This window comes from Rutidosis leptorrhynchoides, chromosome 4 (genome assembly GCF_046630445.1).
Source record: "Rutidosis leptorrhynchoides isolate AG116_Rl617_1_P2 chromosome 4, CSIRO_AGI_Rlap_v1, whole genome shotgun sequence".
NCBI classification, from domain to species: Eukaryota; Viridiplantae; Streptophyta; class Magnoliopsida; order Asterales; family Asteraceae; genus Rutidosis; species Rutidosis leptorrhynchoides.
In genome coordinates this window covers 534,421,455-534,442,256 of record NC_092336.1, presented here as the reverse complement: position 1 = coordinate 534,442,256, position 20,802 = coordinate 534,421,455, and the positions used below count along the sequence as shown (strand labels likewise).

Here is a 20,802-nt window from a genome sequence, read left to right as displayed (position 1 = left end):
CCTACTGTCCATTATTATTCTTGTTAGTGTGCATCATCAATTTAACATACATAAAAGGTAGTAAGGTAGTAAGCTTGTAAAGGAGTAGCAAAGTTTGGACGGTGGAATTGGGTAGTAGGAAACAAGGTTTCGTTATATTTGTTTACCATGGGACCGACTTTCCTTTTTAAATTAAAAAGGTAAATATAAATAAAATATACATGAGTTACGGAATATTTTGGAACGGGCATGGCTTTGGTAAATAAGATCAGCTCAGTAAAAACTTACATGTTGTGATGCTGTCACAAGGTAGATAATTTTTACCTATTGATAAGTTCTAGACGGGTCACGAAAAATTCACCATTCATTGTGGTAAAATTTGATTCCGTTAATTCATTTGACTAATTTGACTTACCGGATAATTTAACTACTCCGTAATCCGTACTAGTTATTTCGTATTATATAAAAATCCATACACATAAGTAAAAAACTTAAAATGAAAAATATATTATTTTTTTTTTTGAAAAGCAATATGCATAAAAGAAGACAAAACTTCATTCCTCTTCCCTGAACTTTACCTCACCTTGACTCCCTGTCCTTTTTTTTTTTTTTTTTGCATCCCTCGTCCCTAATGTATCATAAATCTACATCTCTCGTCCTCCCGTCTATTTTCTGTCTATTTTGTCGTTACCCTCCTATCACGTGCAGAGCATTTGGGGGTAAAAAGGTCATTAAACTACAGATGAGGAGCGTAATTATGTCTTCTTCTTCAATATTCAATTTAATCTCAAAATCATAAATCATAAACCCTAATAAAATCAAATTCATTCATCTTCTTCCTCTTCTTCCATAAATTACCCCTCAGGTTGTTCAGTTATCAACAATTATTAATTTTAATTATTATTCTATGATATAAACAGAGATCAATTTAGGGTTTTCTCCCCTAATTCTTCACAATTGAACCCAGATCAATTTAGGGTTTTCTCTCCCTTAAATCGAGCACGTTTTTTCTCCTAATCATACGCAATTAACGAGCACGTTGTTCCTCCTAATCATACGCAAGACACTGTAATGGAAACTCAGTAAATTTGATGAAATGGAAACACAGCAAAAAACTATTGAAACAAATGTGATGATAATTAAATTCAAGTTGATCCCATAACAAATCTATCAGTAATAATACAAATTACTTTCTGTTCATGCTTACAAACTATGTTTCCTTTTTCCTCGAAATACAAATTGAAAATACCCAAATGACATCAAAAGTCAAACCTATCGTTTCCTTCGAGTAGTCGAGCTTCTTCGTTCAGCTTCTTTTTCAGCAACCAAAACACAAAACTCAGCACCAAGCATCTCATGTATATCAATACCCTTATCGGAGCTTAAGTCAACAATCTCCAAAATCACATCAATGGTGATACTGAATCCCAATGTCTACAATACCCTAATAGCATTTGCAATCCTGCATATGTTTTGCCGAGTCTCCAATGGAGTATAAATTTGTTCTTGTTCTTCAATACTCAATAATGTTTTGTATATTTCATTCTGCAATTCAGGTTTACCAGGTTCATCTTCTTCCATGTTATCTTTGACTTCAACATGTTCACCGACCCATATGAACCCATCGTTAATTGCGTATGATTAGGAGAAAAAAGGGGCTCGATTTAAGGATTTAAGGGGGGAGAAAACCCTAAATCGATATAGGTTCAATTGTAAAAGAATTGGGGTTTATATCATAGAAGAAGAAAAGATAATGACAAAAATACCCCATATGATATATGCACATGATAAGAGTTAACAACTGGTTTTGACAGAAAGTAGACGGGAGGACGAGGAATGTAGATTTTTGATATATTAGGGACGAGGAATGCACACACAAAAAAAAAGGACATGGAGTCAAATTTGATGTAAAGTTCAGGGACGAGGAATGAAATTTTGTCATTAAAGAAACACAAAGATACAATGCAAAGAATATACAACACAAAGCTATACAACCCCGAAGCTAGCAAACAACACTAAACTATACACATCCCAAAGCTAGCAAACTATACAACGCAAGAAAACAACGCAAAATATACACCGCAAAAAAAGAACAAGAAAACTCAACCCGGATGTAACGACTCAAAATTTGATGTCCAAAAGTTTGGTGTATGTTGCGAGGTTATGCGCGCGTTCACCGTTTGGGTCATAACTTCCTCATACGAATTCGGATTGAGGCGAATCAAAAGCCCAGACGATCGTAATTCGAACGCGGACGTTTTTAATTTCAAGTTGTGAGCTGGAAGGCTCTAGGAGCGCCGCTTTTAGACCTGTTTGGGTGCTGTTTGTATTTTTGGGCTTTTAAATGAAGGGCATTTTGGTCAATTCACCTATGAACGTGTATATGGTTGGGGGAGCAGATTCTTATCCTCATTTTATCCCCTTTTCACTCACAAAACTCTCTCATCCAATTCTAGAGAGATAAACCCATTTCTAGAGAGAGAAAGCTTGATTAGAGAAGAAGGAGCTTGATTCTCTTCAAGGTGCAAGAATTAATGTTGTTCATCTTCCTTCTATATACGTTTTGATGGTGATGGTAAATTCTAACTCCGAATTTCATTTGTTTGATTGATGATTCGTGTTGGGGTTTGAACTTGTAAGTTCTTAAGAAAACCCATTTAGCTCATTAATGGAAGATTGAAGCTAGTAATTGGGATTGTTGACCCTTGTTGGTGGATTTTGGGTTGGGTGATGTTTTGGCCATGTTAAGGTTAGCAATTTGAAGTTTAATCACTAGGTTTAGCGATTTTGGAAGTATAGGAACCCATTTGGGTGTATTTGGAAGATAAATTTTGGAATGGGTCAAAATTAGGGTTTTGAGTCAAATTGGGGAAGACAAGTATTTAACACTTAAGTTTTGGTAAAATCAAGTATGTAAATACTTGATTTAGGTGTTAATTGATGTTTTAAAAATATAATCACTAGCCGTTAGTGATTTTGAGTATTTTTGGGACTCATGTCAAAATGAGCAATTTGATTGGGTCAAATTTGATAATGACGCTAATTTTGGATTAAATGGGTGTTAAACACTTTTGTTAAGTGTTAAATGACGTCTTTGAATGAAAGTAATCGTGGGAAGTGATTTTGGGTTAAAATGGTATTTTAACATAAGTCAAACGTGGTTAAAAGCAGTATGGGTTAATATTGCACGTGTTATGGTTTTGGAATACTTGGCGTTTGAAATGATTACTACTTAAGTAGTAATTGAGTGTTAAGATCTAGATTTGGTCTAATTGGTGTAAAGTATGATTTGGGTTAAATTGTACTTTGTAGAATGGGTTTGAATTACCACCCGAAGTGGTAGTTGGTTTGTGTCCATTAGGTGTTAAATGGGAGAGTTTTAGCGAGCAAGGTGTAATCCCTCGGTTAAGGGATGTTTGTGTCGGGTTCTCTTTTAGAGAATGGCTATTTAAGTGTATATTGTACTTATGTGTGATATAGGTGGTTACTTGCTCAGATTTGAGGACGGAGATCATGTTATACATGACTTGTGCGGGCATTCCAAGGTGAGTGGAATAATTATATATGTATGTATACGGTTTATTTATTTGCAGGATATGGGTTTAAAGTTCGATGTGACGATACCATATCCTTGTGTGTGTTATTGTTCGATGAGGGTTTAAAGTTCGGTGTTGACGATACCTCATGTATGGATTTAAAGTTCGATGTTGACGATGCCATACCACTATTGTTTGTTGGATGAAGGTTTAAAGTTCGGTGTTGACGATACCTCAAGTATGGATTTAAAGTTCGATGTTGACGAAGCCATACCACTATTGTAGTGACTCTTGATGAGGGTTTAAGTTCGATGTTGATGATACCTCATATGTGGGTTTTAAGTTCGATCTTGATGATACCACATTAAATGGGGCGGATGGGGTTTAAGTTCGATGTTGACGATACCATTCGCGGGGCTAGCCTTGAATACTAACGGGTGTTTTGAACATCGATGTTTTATGTTGTGACAACCCGAAAATTTCGGACTAAATTTCAACTTTATCTTTATATTATTCGGACACGATAAGCAAAGTTTGTTAAGTTAAATCTCAAGAATTTTAAACTGTGTTCATACATTCATTTAACCTCGACCAAATACCGACGATTCACGAATCATTATATAAATGGATATGATTGTATATATATGTATATATATTATAACTTGAAAATATTAACAAAGTATTAAAAGTATAATACTTTACATGAACGTATTTGTTTCAGTAAGATCATTGATGGAATTAAAGGATAATATCAAATGATTGATTTATCAGATACATTGTATGATTACGAGTCTCTGTTGAGAAGTCCACTTTGATCTAAGAAACCTTTCCTTTTAAACGGTATTCGGAATAATTGGTAAAGTGATTATATGTAAGATCAAAAGTGTCAATTAACGGGAACTAGTCAAGGGTTAGTGAAAATTCCTGTTTGATTTTCAATTCATACTTTGCAATATTTTCCTTGTGACTTTGATAAGATAACTTAGATGTTGGGTACCGAAAAGTTATGTAAATAGACATTTTACATTAAGATGATTTCATACGTTTATTTAACCTTTGGGCTTTATCCCACGCTTCACCAACAAACTATACATTCAAACACTTGAAACCTATTATGAATATACATAACTTTACTTTTCTAAAACATTTTATGATATAATGATTTCCATTATGATTCTTAAATTTATTTAGTTTTGAAAAACAAAATTTTCATATTTATTGATTGAATTTCAAGCGTACAAAAACATTTTCAGTTTAAAAAGAACTTTATTATTAAAACGTTTTATAAGATAATCTGTATATAAATTTTGAAGGATTTAATTAAAGCCTATATTATAAATTACAAGTATATATATATATATGTGTATATATATATATATATATATATATATATATATATATATATATATATAGTATTTCAAAAACGTGAACGTGATACGACATAATATTTTTCTATTATTTAAATGATTATAAATGAACGTTGAAATATAATTATTTTTGAAAAACTAAACGAATATTCAGAATTTATATTTCGAAATGAATATATATATTTTACAAAGTAATAAGATATAGTAATAACATAAGTTATAAAACGTTTTGTCTTAAAATAATATACTTTGGTAAACACGAAAACATTGATTTATAGAAGCAAATAACCACAACACTCAAATGAAGAGATTATACTTTGGGTAATATAGTCTATCGATGATTAAGTCTAATTATTGTTAAAGGTACACGTCGCGTAACGTAAAGTGTTAGTTTTCTAAGCGTACGAACATGCGTTCGAGAAACCGAAACCGGAACATAAGTCGAGAGTCAACATACAAATTATCGGAACAAATTTTACAAACTAAATATGTATGTAAATATTATATAATATATAAATAATTATATATATTAAATATATTATATATATATATATAAATAATTTAAACAGTTGGCCGCCCCAATAATCGAGGTGTGAGCTGGACAATGGAGCCATGCGATCGCATGGCCATTGCCCACTAGAACCATGCGATCGCATGGTGGACTTTGGTGACACAAGTCTATAAAATTTGACGAATTTGGTTCATTTGTGCACACCTCTTCCTCTGATCCTTGTATTACTCCGTAATTATTTTATTTATTTTATTATCAATTATTATTATTATTTTTAATCCAAATATATTATTAGTAGTATTAGTATTAGTAATACTATTATTATTACATAAAATACTACGACGAAGTGTTGTCTGAGTTATTTCAAACGGGTTTTTCGAGCGGGATAAAGCTAAGAAAATTATGGGTTATAGCTTTGGAGGTTATGGGTATAGCTCGTGAGTCAAACTAGTGTTTATCATCTCCGTTGTGTCTACGTACTTTCCTGCAATATTGAATCACAGTATTGATACGTGAGCACTCATAACTTAACTTTTATATATATTAATAGTGTATCCCTGACTAGTGCTCGAGTATATATGTTTATGCATGTTTGTATGATTAATTTTCGTCGTTAAATAGTTTATGATAGATCATGAATTTATTACATATGCTACTGATATAATATATATGATATGCATGTCGTTGGAAAGCTGACGAAAAATCAATAACTTTTCATTTGAAAATTGTGTGATTTCGATGAACGGATTAAAAGATATGGTCAACTAAATTATTATGAATTTTAGTATTATTATTAAAATGATTATTATTATTACAATCGTCGTTATCGTTATCGTTATCGTTATCGTTACTATCGTTATTATCGTCATTATTATTATTATCGAATAATTAATATTATTATTATTATCATTATCGTTATTAATATAAGTATTATCATTTAAAATTGTTATTGTTATTATTATTACTATGGTTATTATCATTAAGGTTATTATTAATATTATCAATATTATTATTACTAATATTATCAATATTAATATTATTATTATTATTATTATTATTATTATTATTATTATTATTATTATTAAAATAATTAATATTTTTATCAAAACTATCATTTTATTATTATCGTTATTATTATTATTATTATTATTATTAAAAGTATCATTAATATTAAAACTATTATTTTTATTAAAATTATGATTCTAATAGAAATATCATTGTTATTATTAAATATCGTTATTATTATCATTTTAGCATTATTATTATTGAATAGAATTATTATTTTTATAAAATATTATCATTATTACAGTTAATAATAAAAAGTATCGTTATTATTAAAATTATCATGATTAGAATAATCATTTTATTATAATTAATATCATCATTGGTAAATATAAATATTTTTATTGTTATTATTAGTAGAATAATTATTATTATTATTATTATTATTATTATTATTATTATTATTATTATTATTATTATTATTACAAAATAATACAACTTTTACTCATTATTATTATTATCAATATTATTTTATCAAATAAATATGTGATACAAAGATATTTTTACCACACGTAATATAATTACATTAATAATACATACTACTATATTTTTATGATATTAAGTGAACTTAATAAATTTTATTACTTGAGATTTATACATTTTTTTATCATATATAAATTTTAATATAATTTTTTTATTAACAAATAACTTTTATTATTTACTCTAATAAAATCTGATAAATATATTTAAATATATAAAACGACTATATTTAAGTTATATAATAAACATGTATAGATTTTGGAAGTCATGTTGGGTCAAAATGACTTTTGTTGACTTTTGCATATCGGTCTCGAGCATTAGGATTGTGATACACTACGACTTGACCTAAATTGTTAGACAGATATTGACCAACATATAAATATATATACTTAATATAGGTTCATGAATCCGAGGCCAACCCTGCACTTGTTCAATGCCGTCATTTGAATTTTTACTACAAAATACAGTATTGTGAGTTTCATTTGCTCCTTTTTTAAATGCTTTTGCAATATATATTTTTGGGACTGAGAATACATGCGCTTTTATAAATGTTTGACGAAATAGACACAAATAATCGAAACTACATTCTATGGTTGAATTTTTATACCGGATATCGCCCTTGTTGAACTTGGTAGCCTAAGAATTGGTGTTTATTATAATTGCCACCAATTGACACGAATCCTAAAGATAGATCTATGGGCTTTGACATGCTCCAGTCAGAGAATTTGAACTGCTTTAGTACTTCGATTTTTCTCTACAGGCGAGTGGTTCTGTTTTGGGGATATTCTAGATGTATTTTGTTAATGTCGGTTACCAGTGGTTCAATCCATATGAATGATTTTTATGCAGATGCATGATGTTTATAAGAAATAAAAATGAAAATCTTGTAGTCTATTAAATTAATGGAAATGATTATTTATGATAAACTAATGAACTCACCAACCTTTTGGTTGACACTTGAAAGCATGTTTATTCTCAGGTTTGAAAGAAATCTTCAGCTGTGCATTTGTCATTTTAAAGATATTACTTGGAGTCATTCATGACATATTTCAAAAGACGTTGCATTCAAGTAGTTGAGTTCAATAAAGATTATGATTAAGTAAATGACAGATTAGGTCATTTATAGTTGGATATTATGAAATGGTAGGCATGCCTATAAACTTTCGATGAAATGAAAGTTTGTCTTTTAAAACGAATGCAATGTTTGTAAAATGTATCATATAGAGGTCAAATACCTCGCAATGTAATCATATGTTATTGTATTCTTCCTTATGGATTAGGACGGGTCGTCTCATATGTGTTGTTTATTATTTAGCATTTATATTATTGAGATTATGTGCTAATGATGCTAGTTTATACGTTCGAAAATGCTAGCTTGTGTGCATTGATATGCAGAATATTATGCGTGGTTGTGTAAGTGGGTGCAAGTAGGTAAATTGTATATGTATATATATAATTATTGCATTCACTAAGCTTTATGCTTACTCTCTCGTTGTTTACCTTTTTACAGGTATTGTGTTTATGAAGCTAGCTAGTTGTTAGGCTAGATGCGTAGGAGCGCTTGGGCTTGATGGGGTAGCTTTTGGATGTTATGGACTCGGATTGGGGATTTGGTAGTCCCCGAGATTATGCTCTTGGTATCGGGTTGGGTTGTAGAGTCCTAACTCGTCTAAATGTATAATTGGGTCGCTTTGTGTGATGACCCGTCCTAATCCACCTGGACGAATACATCAACATCTGGTCCCATTGCGAGGTATTTGACCTCTATGTGATACGTTTTGTAACATTGCATTCGTTTTAAAAGGTAATTCATAAATGAATATATAAATTCCAGGTTTTTAACATCTGATGATTCCTACGTATAGACAATCACCATTTAAATGGTTTACAATAATACATTTGTTGACAATACAGTCAAAATAAGGTACATGTTAATGGTTTGGTGAATGCAAGTTTCTTGTATATAGCATGTATGACTCCAAGCACATAACTTGTATCACGTATCAGCAAACAGCGGAAGACTTCTAGAAACCTGAGAATAAACATGCTTCAAGTGTCAACACAAAGGTTGGTGAGTTCATAGTTTTAATATTACACATAATCCGTATATCAATGTGGATTACAAAAGTTCAGTTGTTTTATTCAAAACGTTTATCAATAGGTTTTACATAAAAGGTGGACCACAAGATTTTAGTTGTTTCATCCGAAACGTTTATCAATCGGTTCTACAAAATTGAGCACCCTGGTAACTAAACTTTAATGTTTATATAATTTGTACCCTTTGTATAATCATCTTAATAATACACGCAAACCAACGTGTACGCTTCTCAAATAGCATACGTCCATTAAAAGGCTAGTGCTCTAGCTCGGACGGGGATATCAAGCCCTATGGATCCATATACAACTACTTGCGCCCGCCAGTTCTTATAACTGGCAGTTACTAGTTACCAAAGTCAAGGGATTTCCGGTTCAAACTCAGTGTAGAATTTAGTATGTACTTGTATCCATTGCGTTTAAAATAAAGTGCATGTATTCTCAGCCCAAAAATATAGATTGCAAAAGCAATTAAAAAGGGAGCAAATGAAACTCACGTATATAAATATTGTATATCGGTTAATAAAGCATTTGCATGTATTCTCAGCCCAAAAATATTTAAAGTATTTAAAAAGGGATACTATAAACTCACTCAAATCAGTTTTAGTTTTTGTATTCATTTTATAAAACAGCGCATGTATTCTCAGCCCGAAAATATGTATAAAAAGGGATCAATGAACTCACTGTTTTATATTGATATACGATATTGCAGGAAAGCACGTAGACGCATCGGAGATGATAAACACGAGGTTTGATTCACAAAAATACCCCCGAACATTACCCATAACCTCCTTGGTAATAACCCATATTTTCCTTAGCTCTAGCTCGCTCGGAAACTCGTTTTGAAAATTACTTGGACAGCACTCCATCGTAATATTTTATGTACATTATTATTTTTGAATCGCAAAAATAATAACACTAATAATAAAAATAATAAGATTAATAATAATCTTATTAATAATAATGATAATAATAATAATAATAATAATAATAATAATAATAATAATAATAATAATAATAATAATAATAATAATAATAATAATAATAATAATAATAAATAAAATAAATACGGAGTAATATATGTTAAAACAGAAGCAGAATGATCGAGTTTTTATAGGTGTGGCCTGTCCCCAGACCCCATGCGATCGCATGGTTCTGAAGGCCATTGGCCATGCGATCGCATGGCCCATTTTTCCAGCTCACAAAATTTTGTCCTAATGCTTGTCGACATAATTAAATAATATATATATATAATATATAATTTAAATTAATTAATTATATATTATATTTTATTCCCGTGCATAGTTGATTTGTAATTTTTGTTCCGATAAGTCGTACGTCATCACTTGACTTATGTCCCGGTTCTGGTTTTTCGAATGTCCTTTCGTACCGTTAGAAAACTTGCATTTTACGTTTCGTGTCACGTACCTTTGTCAAAATATAGCCTTAAGTTATCCATAAACTATACCACTCAAAATATATCTTAAACTTTAGAGTGTTTTGGTCATTTACTTCTATAAATCATCGTCTCACTATTTGTTAAAATACATTTTTAAAATAGTGTTTTACTGTAGCAATTCACTGTAGCAAAGTCAATTTTTTTACTGTAGCAATTTACTGTAGCAAAGTAAATTTTACTGTAGCAAATAGTGATTTTCGAAAACACTGTAGCATTTTGGGTACTGTAGCAATTTGAAAATACTGTAGCAAATTAGTGTTTTACTTGTTTATTTTAAACGTTTTAGTTAACTTATCTAAATATCAATCGAATCAATAATCGAATGTTACTATCGTTTACTAAATAACTTGAAATCATATATATTCAAATAGATATATAAACCAATAAGTTTAATGTACTGTAACATGCAATTAAAACTTTGTTACGTTTTCAAGTTATAGTATATATATGTATCTATTTACATATAATGGTTCGCGAATCGTTGAGAACAACTGAAGGGTATTTGAATAGTTTAAAATTTTTGAGATTCAGTTTTACATACTTTACTTATCTTGTCGAAATCATTAATCATTTAAGATTAAGTTTAAATTTAGTCGAAATTTTCGGGTCATCACACTTTGTTTCAACTAATGATTGGTCATGGTTATGTAAGACTAAAATGTGTAAACGGTGGTAATTTGTGTCATAATGAACTTGTGTTTGGGTTCTTGGAGTGTAAACTCATGTTTGGGTAATTGGGTTGGGATGAAACTTAGTCAAATTTCGAATCTGCAACATTCAGGTGCAGGAGCGCCGCTTTTAGGGCAAAAGCGCCGCTCCTGGTCAGCATCTAGTAGTCTTTTTGATCAGTCTCAGAAGCGCTGCTTTTGGCAACAAAAGCGCCGCTCCTTAGTTACAAAAGCGCCGCACCTGTGGTGAGATGCGCCGCTCCTGCTAAAAAAAAAATTAGTCGGTTTTTAATCTAAACGGGTTTGAGTCGTTACACCGGATCATGATTGATAATACGAGGAAAGTTTATGATATTTGGATTCAAAAGCCATTGGTGCCAATCTAAATGAACCAAATTCGACCGGTGTTTAATCCACTCAAAAGATTTTGTTTGAATTTCATTGATTATCTTTGAAGTCGCCCAATTGTCGTTTGAGAAAACTTTAGCATTTCTATTCCGCCAAATAAAGTATCCCGTTACCCATTCAATTGCTTGCCATATTTTCGTAGAAAGTTTAGAAGTACCCGATATACTCGTGCCACGAAAAACATTGTCCACCCCCAAGTTGCATCTCGCGTTCGGATCCCACCATTTAAAAACACCCACCCAAACCGACTGAGCATACATACAAAAGAATAAAGCATGCTCGACAGATTCACTAGCGTTACCACATGTAAGACCCGAATAATTGAAGTGTACACATGTGTATATAAGTGTATTGTGCGGTACTCGAATCGGGGTTTGGTTGTATATATTTAAAAAGGCAAAAGGAGCTGGACTGGGAGAGTTGCGCGCCGCGCCATCTGTCTGTGACAGATTCTCTCTTTCTTTTAAATTAGATATTTTGAGGGTATTTTGGTAAAATCACTTGGAGGCCGGATTTAATGCCTTAGATCAGTTTTGGGGAGTTCATTTACTCCTTCCACAACTACCAACACTTATCCAAATCAATTCTAGAGAGAGTGTGGCTTTTAGTGAGGGAAACCCCATTTTGGAGAAGAAGAAGAAGGTTTCTTGCTTAAGTCCAAGCATTAAAGTTGTTCGCCTTCCCTCTAGCTTCGTTGTGATAGTTGTGGTATGCTCTAATCTTAATTTCTTTGTTTAATTTGATTTAGGGCTAGGGCTTGGGGTGAAGATGAACATAAAACCCATTTTGTTAGTGTTTTGGGTGTTCTAGGGTAATTTGAATCATGTAGACTCAATATTGGGTTAACTAGGGTTTGGAAGAGTTAATTGTTGTTAGAGAACCCTAATTAGCTAGTAAAATTGCTAGAACACCATGATTTATGTAAATGGGTGTAAATGGGTTAGTGGTTGACCCAAAATGGGTAGGTTGACTTTGAAAGTGTCAAATGGGTCAAAATGAACCTAAGCTAATTAATATGTGTGGTTGAAGCCTAAAACTAGTGTTAAAATGTGTAATGAACCTACTTTGGTTAATGATAGGGTTTTGTGATGAGTTAACCCGATTTTAGGGTTAAGGGTGCAAATGGATCGGATTTGCACCATGGGTCAAATTAACACTAGGAGTGAGCTTTAGAGTGTTGACCAACTTGAGTTGTGATTTTGATATTGTGATAAATGTAATAGGTGCGTTACATTGAAGTGTTCAAGCTCGGTTATCTTTCACCAAGAGATTTTGAGGTGAGTGGAATAATTATGCATTCGTGTATATGGCGTGTTTATTTGTGGGTGTTATGGTATGAACCATCGAGCCGGTAGTACCATAGCATGTGTGTAAATTGATGTGAACCACGAGCCGGTAGCATCGAGTGTGAACCACGAGCTGGTAGCACTATAAAATAATTGATGTGAACCACGAACCGGTAGCATCGAGTGTGAACCACGAGCCGGTAGCACTATAAAATAATTGATGTGAACCACGAGCCGGTAGCATCGAGTGTGAACTACGAGCCGGTAGCACTATAAAATAATTGAAATGAACCACGAGCTGGTAGCATCGAGTGTGAACCACGAGCCGGTAGCACTATAAAAGAGTATGACTCAATTGCGTATGGTGTGAACCACGAGCCGGTAGCACCATAGCGTTATGGTTAACCTTGGGAGTTTTACGCGTCGTTATATATATATTGTGTACGTATAATGTTGTATTGACGTGATGTAGCTAACCTTCTGGCTGTAGCTTATTGGCATTGTTCGTAACGTTGTTTGCGAACTTACTATATTGTTGGTGTTGTTAGCTTGTGCTTAGTGAACGTACGGTATGCTAGGTTTAGCTTGCCTTATACTTGGATGCTTCGGTATGCGCTATTTGATTATTATTGTGGCGTGTCCATTTTATACATATATATGTATGTAGTATATTTTCACTCACTAAGCGTTAGCTTACCCTCTCGTTGTTGACTTTTTTAAAGATTGCATGGATGCGGAGGCAAGGGTAAGCGGGGACTAGTGGACTCGCGTAGTTGCTTTAGAAGGCTTGCTTTTGGATTGATTAGGATTGGGTAGCGTATCCCCAATCGCCATGCTCGACCTTAATTTTGTATTACAAATCATGTGGTTGAAAACTTGTATTTTCGTACGAAAGTCGTAAAACGGCCAATGTGGGCCCGGTCTTCGTAAAACTAATTTTATTAATGGAACGTGTTAGTTCTACATATATTAATGTATGGTTAAAAGCGTTTTGTCTAAATACGTCGGGAAGTGGTCAAACATTTTCGCATTTCATGACTTTTTGGACAGGCCACTTTGGCGCGTCGCGCGGCCATATGGCGCGCCGCGCCATGTGCTGTACCAGCAAAATATTTTTTTTTTCTCTGCGTTATTGGTTGGTTAACGGGTTGGGTTGTTACAAGTGGTATCAGAGCATGGTCTAAGAGATTTAGGTGACTTGAGATAGGTGCCTAGACTTAGACTTGTGTGTGTGCTTAATTGTTGCGGGACTTGTAGGATTACGGGTCGGAATGGATTTAGTTAGTGCCTTGTTTATAGATTGACTAACTTGTATATTAGTAATGCGGATATTATTAATATATTATTGTGATGTGATAATAATTCTCGAGTGTGTTTATATCGCGTAGGATTTTGTTTGTGCTTTGTTTATGTTGCGGTTGCATATATCATTGAGCGAGACGGTCATTGTACTAACGAGCCGATACGGCGTGTATACGTAATAAGGACTTGCAAACCTTATTACGGGTGCAAATCGTGTCTAGTAAGTGATGTACGACGAGTGTTTAGCAAGATGGGACGGTGTTGTGCGTGTGGTTTATACGTTCGTGATCTAATCGTTTGCATTCCTTAGAATGAAAACGGAAGATGGATGCGGAACGAGTGAGCCTATTCACGAAGGGAAGGATGAGTTAACGTTAAAGATTGAGGCTGTGTTTGAACGATATGTCTCGATTTTCACCGGCAGAGTTAGAGAAGTAACCAAGGAGTTGGTCGAAGGACAAATGACGAAGGTGGTCCGAGACCAAGTGACTAAAGTTGTAAAGGAAGAGTTTGAAAAGAGGTTTCCCAAACCTCGAGGTAGCGATGATGAAGATGTACTTGCAAGGTTAGGATTACATGGTGCTCATGGTAAGAGGGCACGAAGTACGCCTGAAGGCGTCGAGAATGTGAAGAAGAAGAGTAAGAAGGGTTACAAGCTTACGTGCTTTAAGTGTGGGGAACGGGGTCATTTGGCACAAGATTGTACGGTGGTGCCTTTAGGTACAATCAGATGTTTCATTTGCCGAATGGAGGGACACCGAAAGTCAGAGTGTTCTGAATCGCATGACGATCGGGTCAGGAGGTTAGAGCGCGAATATATGATGGGAAGTGGAGCACAGAAGCCCAACAGCGCTACATCAGGTACTTTTAGTACGAAATCATATGTCATTCGTTTGTAATAACATGCGGTATGTGCGTAAGTCTTAGCTAAACTTTATTCTCCGTTGGAGATAATTTGTAGCAAGCGGGCGGTCCACGTTTATGGTTCCGGTTTGCTCTCAGCAGAGCGTATAAGTGGTGTGTTGTGCCTTGACTCTATGGTGTGAATTCTTGGGTACTTAGGCATTTTGGTTAGTATCGGGTTGTTTAGCTCGTTCGAGTGAGACCCTTAAGGTCTCAATTGTGTTGTGCATGTTATTGATATGGGTGACGTTCCTAATGGAAGTACTCTATGGTGACTTTGGATTGTCGGGCGAAGGGCGTAAGACTTGACGTAACCAAGCATTCCTTAGTATTTGGGAAATGTCTCTACCAAGCCATGGAAATGAGTTTTGGTGTTCGGATGTTAGAGCGTGTTCGCTCTCGTGTTGAAGTTGATGAAACATGAGGTTCGACGGGTGGGATGAAATCCGAGAAATCGAGTGTTTTGGATCTCGATGTATGTTGGTAAAGGATTCTACGTGACGCGACATTAGGTGCCTTTTTTTATACCTACTAGCGTGGTGTTCGACTCCGATTGTGTTGCGGTTACATTGTACTCAGGGTACCGAAGTGAAACCCTTAGGTTCATGAGTGATCGGGTGAAATTCGACAAACTAAAGCAATTGGATGATTGCGAGTGTATAGTTCGTGTAATTTGTGGTACACTTTTCGTTCGAAATGTTCAAGGATAGGTTAGGATCCTTGGTATGCTCAAAGTTGGAGCAAGACATGGTGATGGGCCGTGCGAACCCAATTATTGGTAAAGTCTACCTTTGGTAGCATTGTACGGGTGTACGAGATGCGGTTATGGAACGTAATTCCAAGTAGAGGAGTTACACTCCCGCACGAGGAGGTTTTAGTGTGAGATTTCGGACAATGTTTTAGTAAACCGAAACTTGTGTCGGGACCTAGATTTGGTCGATTGTGGTAGAGTACAATTTCGGTTAAATTGTACTTATGATTTTGGATTTGAATTATCACCAAGGTGGTAATGTGGTAAATCTCGTTGAGAGATAATGGACGTGTTTGGTAAGCAAGGTGAAATCCCTCAGTTAAGGGATGTATGTGTCGGATTCTCTTTTAGAGAATTATTGTTTTGTACCTATGTTTGATATAGGTGGTTCTTGCTCGATTGTGTGGATGGTTAGTGGTATCCGTTAGGGTTCACTATAGTGTAACAGAGTGCGATGTTGCACTACTCGTTGTTCGAGGCCAAAAGTACGTATGTGATTGGTGAAGCATGACCTTCGGGGTCCGCTGACTTCATCATAGTATTTTTGATTGGTGGAGCATGACCTTCGGGGTCCGCTGACTTCATCCGGTGTTGAGTGATCTATTGGTTGTTTTATACATCGATGGTGGGATCGTGAGGACCATGTTGTGTGATTAGTGATTGCGATAGCCGTGTTTTGCTCACGTGTTGTTACGGGTGTGACAATAGTCGATTTTGGACACCTTAGGATTAGCGTTGCCATAGTCGTTTTGGGCGCTTTTGGTTTTAGTCGTTGCTTATGATGTTAGGATAGTGGCGTATTGGTTGTATTGCGCACTACAAAGGATGTTTAGTGGTAAGAGTAATCCGTGAGGATTCATGTGGTTCGATCTTCAACGTTCGGATTGTTGACTTTAGGTTGAGACTTGGTCACTTTTAGCGTTGTCCGTGGTAAAGGTACGCTAAGGAATTTATATCTCGGTACGAGGTTGGTTGAGTTTTTTCCCGATATGGGAAATTGAGCAGGTTTTAGTGCTTGGATTGTGGTTTTGATAAATCACGGTTGACGATTTTAGTTGTTAAAAGTGATCCGTTGGGAAGAATTGTCTAGGAAAGTTCGTATTGGGACTTGAGTGAGGATCGTTGAGTAGGTCCGGATTGGTTAAGTGGAGAAGATCACGAGGACGTGATCGAGTTTAAGTGGGGGAGAGTTGTAAGACCCGAATAATTGAAGTGTACACATGTGTATATAAGTGTATTGTGCGGTACTCGAATCGGGGTTTGGTTGTATATATTTAAAAAGGCAAAAGGAGCTGGACTGGGAGAGTTGCGCGCCGCGCGGCCTGGTGGCGCGCCGCGCCATCTGTCTGTGACAGATTCTCTCTTTCTTTTAAATTAGATATTTTGAGGGTATTTTGGTAAAATCACTTGGAGGCCGGATTTAATACCTTAGATCAGTTTTGGGGAGTTCATTTACTCCTTCCACAACTACCAACACTTATCCAAATCAATTCTAGAGAGAGAGTGGCTTTTAGTGAGGGAAACCCCATTTTGGAGAAGAAGAAGAAGGTCTCTTGCTTAAGTCCAAGCATTAAAGTTGTTCGCCTTCCCTCTAGCTTCGTTGTGATAGTTGTGGTATTCTCTAATCTTAATTTCTTTGTTTAATTTGATTTAGGGCTAGGGCTTGGGGTGAAGATGAACATAAAACCCATTTTGTTAGTGTTTTGGGTGTTCTAGGGTAATTTGAGTCATGTAGACTCAATATTGGGTTAACTAGGGTTTGGAAGAGTTAATTGTTGTTAGAGAACCCTAATTAGCTAGTAAAATTGCTAGAACACCATGATTTATGTAAATGGGTGTAAATGGGTTAGTGGTTGACCCAAAATGGGTAGGTTGACTTTGAAAGTGTCAAATGGGTCAAAATGAACCTAAGCTAATTAATATGTGTGGTTGAAGCCTAAAACTAGTGTTAAAATGTGTAATGAACCTACTTTGGTTAATGATAGGGTTTTGTGATGAGTTAACCCGATTTTAGGGTTAAGGGTGCAAATGGGTCGGATTTGCACCATGGGTCAAATTAACACTAGGAGTGAGCTTTAGAGTGTTGACCAACTCGAGTTGTGATTTTGATATTGTGATAAATGTAATAGGTGCGTTACATTGAAGTGTTCAAGCTCGGTTATCTTTCACCAAGAGATTTTGAGGTGAGTGGAATAATTATGCATTCGTGTATATGGCGTGTTTATTTGTGGGTGTTATGGTATGAACCATCGAGCCGGTAGTACCATAGCATGTGTGTAAATTGATGTGAACCACGAGCCGGTAGCATCGAGTGTGAACCACGAGCCGGTAGCACTATAAAATAATTGATGTGAACCACGAGCCGGTAGCATCAAGTGTGAACCACGAGCCGGTAGCACTATAAAATAATTGATGTGAACCACGAGCCGGTAGCATCGAGTGTGAACCACGAGCCGGTAGCACTATAAAATAATTGATGTGAACCACGAGCCGGTAGCATCGAGTATGAACCACGATCCGGTAGCACTATAAAAGAGTATGACTCAATTGCGTATGGTGTGAACCACGAGCCGGTAGCACCATAGCGTTATGGTTAACCTTGGGAGTTTTACGCGTCATTATATATATATTGTGTACGTATAATGTTGTATTGACGTGATGTAGCTAACCTTCTGGCTGTAGCTTATTGGCATTGTTCGTAACGTTGTTTGCGAACTTACTATATTGTTGGTGTTGTTAGCTTGTGCTTAGTGAACGTACGGTATGCTAGGTTTAGCTTGCCTTATACTTGGATGCTTCGGTATGCGCTATTTGATTATTATTGTGGCGTGCCCATTTTATACATATATATGTATGTAGTATATTTTCACTCACTAAGCGTTAGCTTACCCTCTCGTTGTTGACTTTTTTATAGATTGCATGGATGCGGAGGCTCGGGTAAGCGGGGACTAGTGGACTCGCGTAGTTGCTTTAGAAGGCTTGCTTTTGGATTGATTAGGATTGGGTAGCGTATCCCCAATCGCCATGCTCGACCTTAATTTTGTATTACAAATCATGTGGTTGAAAACTTGTATTTTCGTACGAAAGTCGTAAAACGGCCAATGTGGGCCCGGTCTTCGTAAAACTAATTTTATTAATGGAACGTGTTAGTTCTACATATATTAATGTATGGTTAAAAGCGTTTTGTCTAAATACGTCGGGAAGTGGTCAAACATTTTCGCATTTCATGACTTTTTGGACAGGCCACTTTAGCGCGTCGCGCGGCCATATGGCGCGCCGCGCCATGTGCTGTACCAGCAAAATATTTTTTTTTTCTCTGCGTTATTGGTTGGTTAACGGGTTGGGTTGTTACACCACATAAGGGGCAAGAAGAAGTATCGATAGCGACGCCTCGTTTCTCTAACTCTACTCTAGTTGGCAACCGATTTTTAATAGCCCTCCACACGAAAATCCCAAGTTTTAGGGGAAGGAAATTGTTTCGTAAAGTTTCGGGCTCGTTTGAGTTACCTTCTAGAAATAGGTCGTCGAAAATCGAAGCAATCACTCTAGATGAGTAGACTACTTTGCCACTTGGTTTGAAAACCCATTTACTATCTCCCTCCCTTAGACTCTCGATCGACTTAACTCTATCCTCGAGTTTCTGCAGCTCCCCATTAAGACGTCCCGTAAGTTGCCTTTTCTGTTTCCATGTACAATGAAACTTACCGCTGTCCATTATAACCCTTTCATTAACGGACATCAAATTGTCGACTTCTAAACGAAAGAGTCTAGGAAAATCCTGCTTGAGATTTGAATCCCTAACCCAAATATTCTCCCAAAATAGAATGTCCCTTCCGTCCCCCATTTTCCGCTCAAAGAAATCATCCACATCGATGCCCAAATTCAGCAGATCTTTTCGGATTTTGATGATGTTCCACCACACTGAACGATGCTTGACAAGAGAACCATTAGTAAACGACCCTAAAACGCCATCCCGCCCATATATACTCTTAATCACATTAACCCAAAGAGCATTATTTTCACTTTTGAACCGCCACCACCATTTACATAAAAGAGAAATGTTTTTTGCTTTAAGAGACTCCACGTTTAGCCCACCCTTCCCATATGATTTAAGAATAGTGTCCCATTTAATGTCCATATATTAATTTTTTAATTATATATTTTGAGGTTACTTACATTTAAAATATTGATTTTGTAAGCCACAAATGTTTGAAAATGATATTGTAAATCACCTAATTTTTATTTTGTTTCATATATACTAAATACGCCTATCAATTTTTTAGAAAACTTTATAATGAACAAATACACGTATTTTTTTTCTTAGTTAACGTTAGTTATATTATTTTGTTCTTCTTTTTGGAAGAGAGCATTTGCATATCTATCTATATATCTATAAATAGTGACTCCATGAGTCATAAATATGCATATTAAATTAAATTATGGTAAGAAAATAAAAGAAAAAATTACTTAGTTCAAAAATGTAGTTAACCTCATGTTTTAAATTATTATGTGATTTACCAACATAATAAAAAAGGTTTAATAAATTACTACTATTCGGTAGAGGAAAAGATGAGTAGAATAAAAGATGGAATTAATTAGTTTATAACTATTTAATTAGCCCTTTCATCATCCATGAATTTATACTTCAAACTATGTTTCAAAGTTGGTATAAATATGTGACAATACTAAAGAAATTTATATGAACACGATTTTCACTCACAACCAAACATTCATATAAGTTACATATACATTCTAATTCCATGTTCAACTATCTCTTTCTATTACTTTTTTAAACCGCAAAAGTCAGGAATACAAGGAGTACAAGCCATTTAAAAGGCTTACAAATCGTAGTTTGAAGTATTCATATAAGTTACTTTTTTTTTTTCTAATTCCATGTTCTAATTAGTCTCTTTCTATTACTACTAAGGAGTACAAGCCATTTAAAAGGCTTAAAAATCGTAGCCTAAAATTTAATAAAATGGGGCTGTGTGTGAGA

The 20,802-nt window shown here is 34.9% G+C and overlaps 1 protein-coding gene across 1 annotated transcript; it reads right to left on the bottom strand.

Annotated features, from left to right (window-relative positions):
* Positions 1 to 1,251: 1,251 nt before the first annotated feature.
* LOC139842590 (uncharacterized) lies at positions 1,252 to 19,944 on the bottom strand. Its single transcript, XM_071832710.1, has 2 exons — positions 19,159 to 19,944; positions 1,252 to 1,413 (listed from the first exon to the last, which is right to left on the bottom strand). The coding sequence occupies exons 1-2, from the start codon at positions 19,942 to 19,944 to the stop codon at positions 1,252 to 1,254; spliced, it is 948 nt and encodes a 315-aa protein (XP_071688811.1).
* Positions 19,945 to 20,802: the final 858 nt, after the last annotated feature.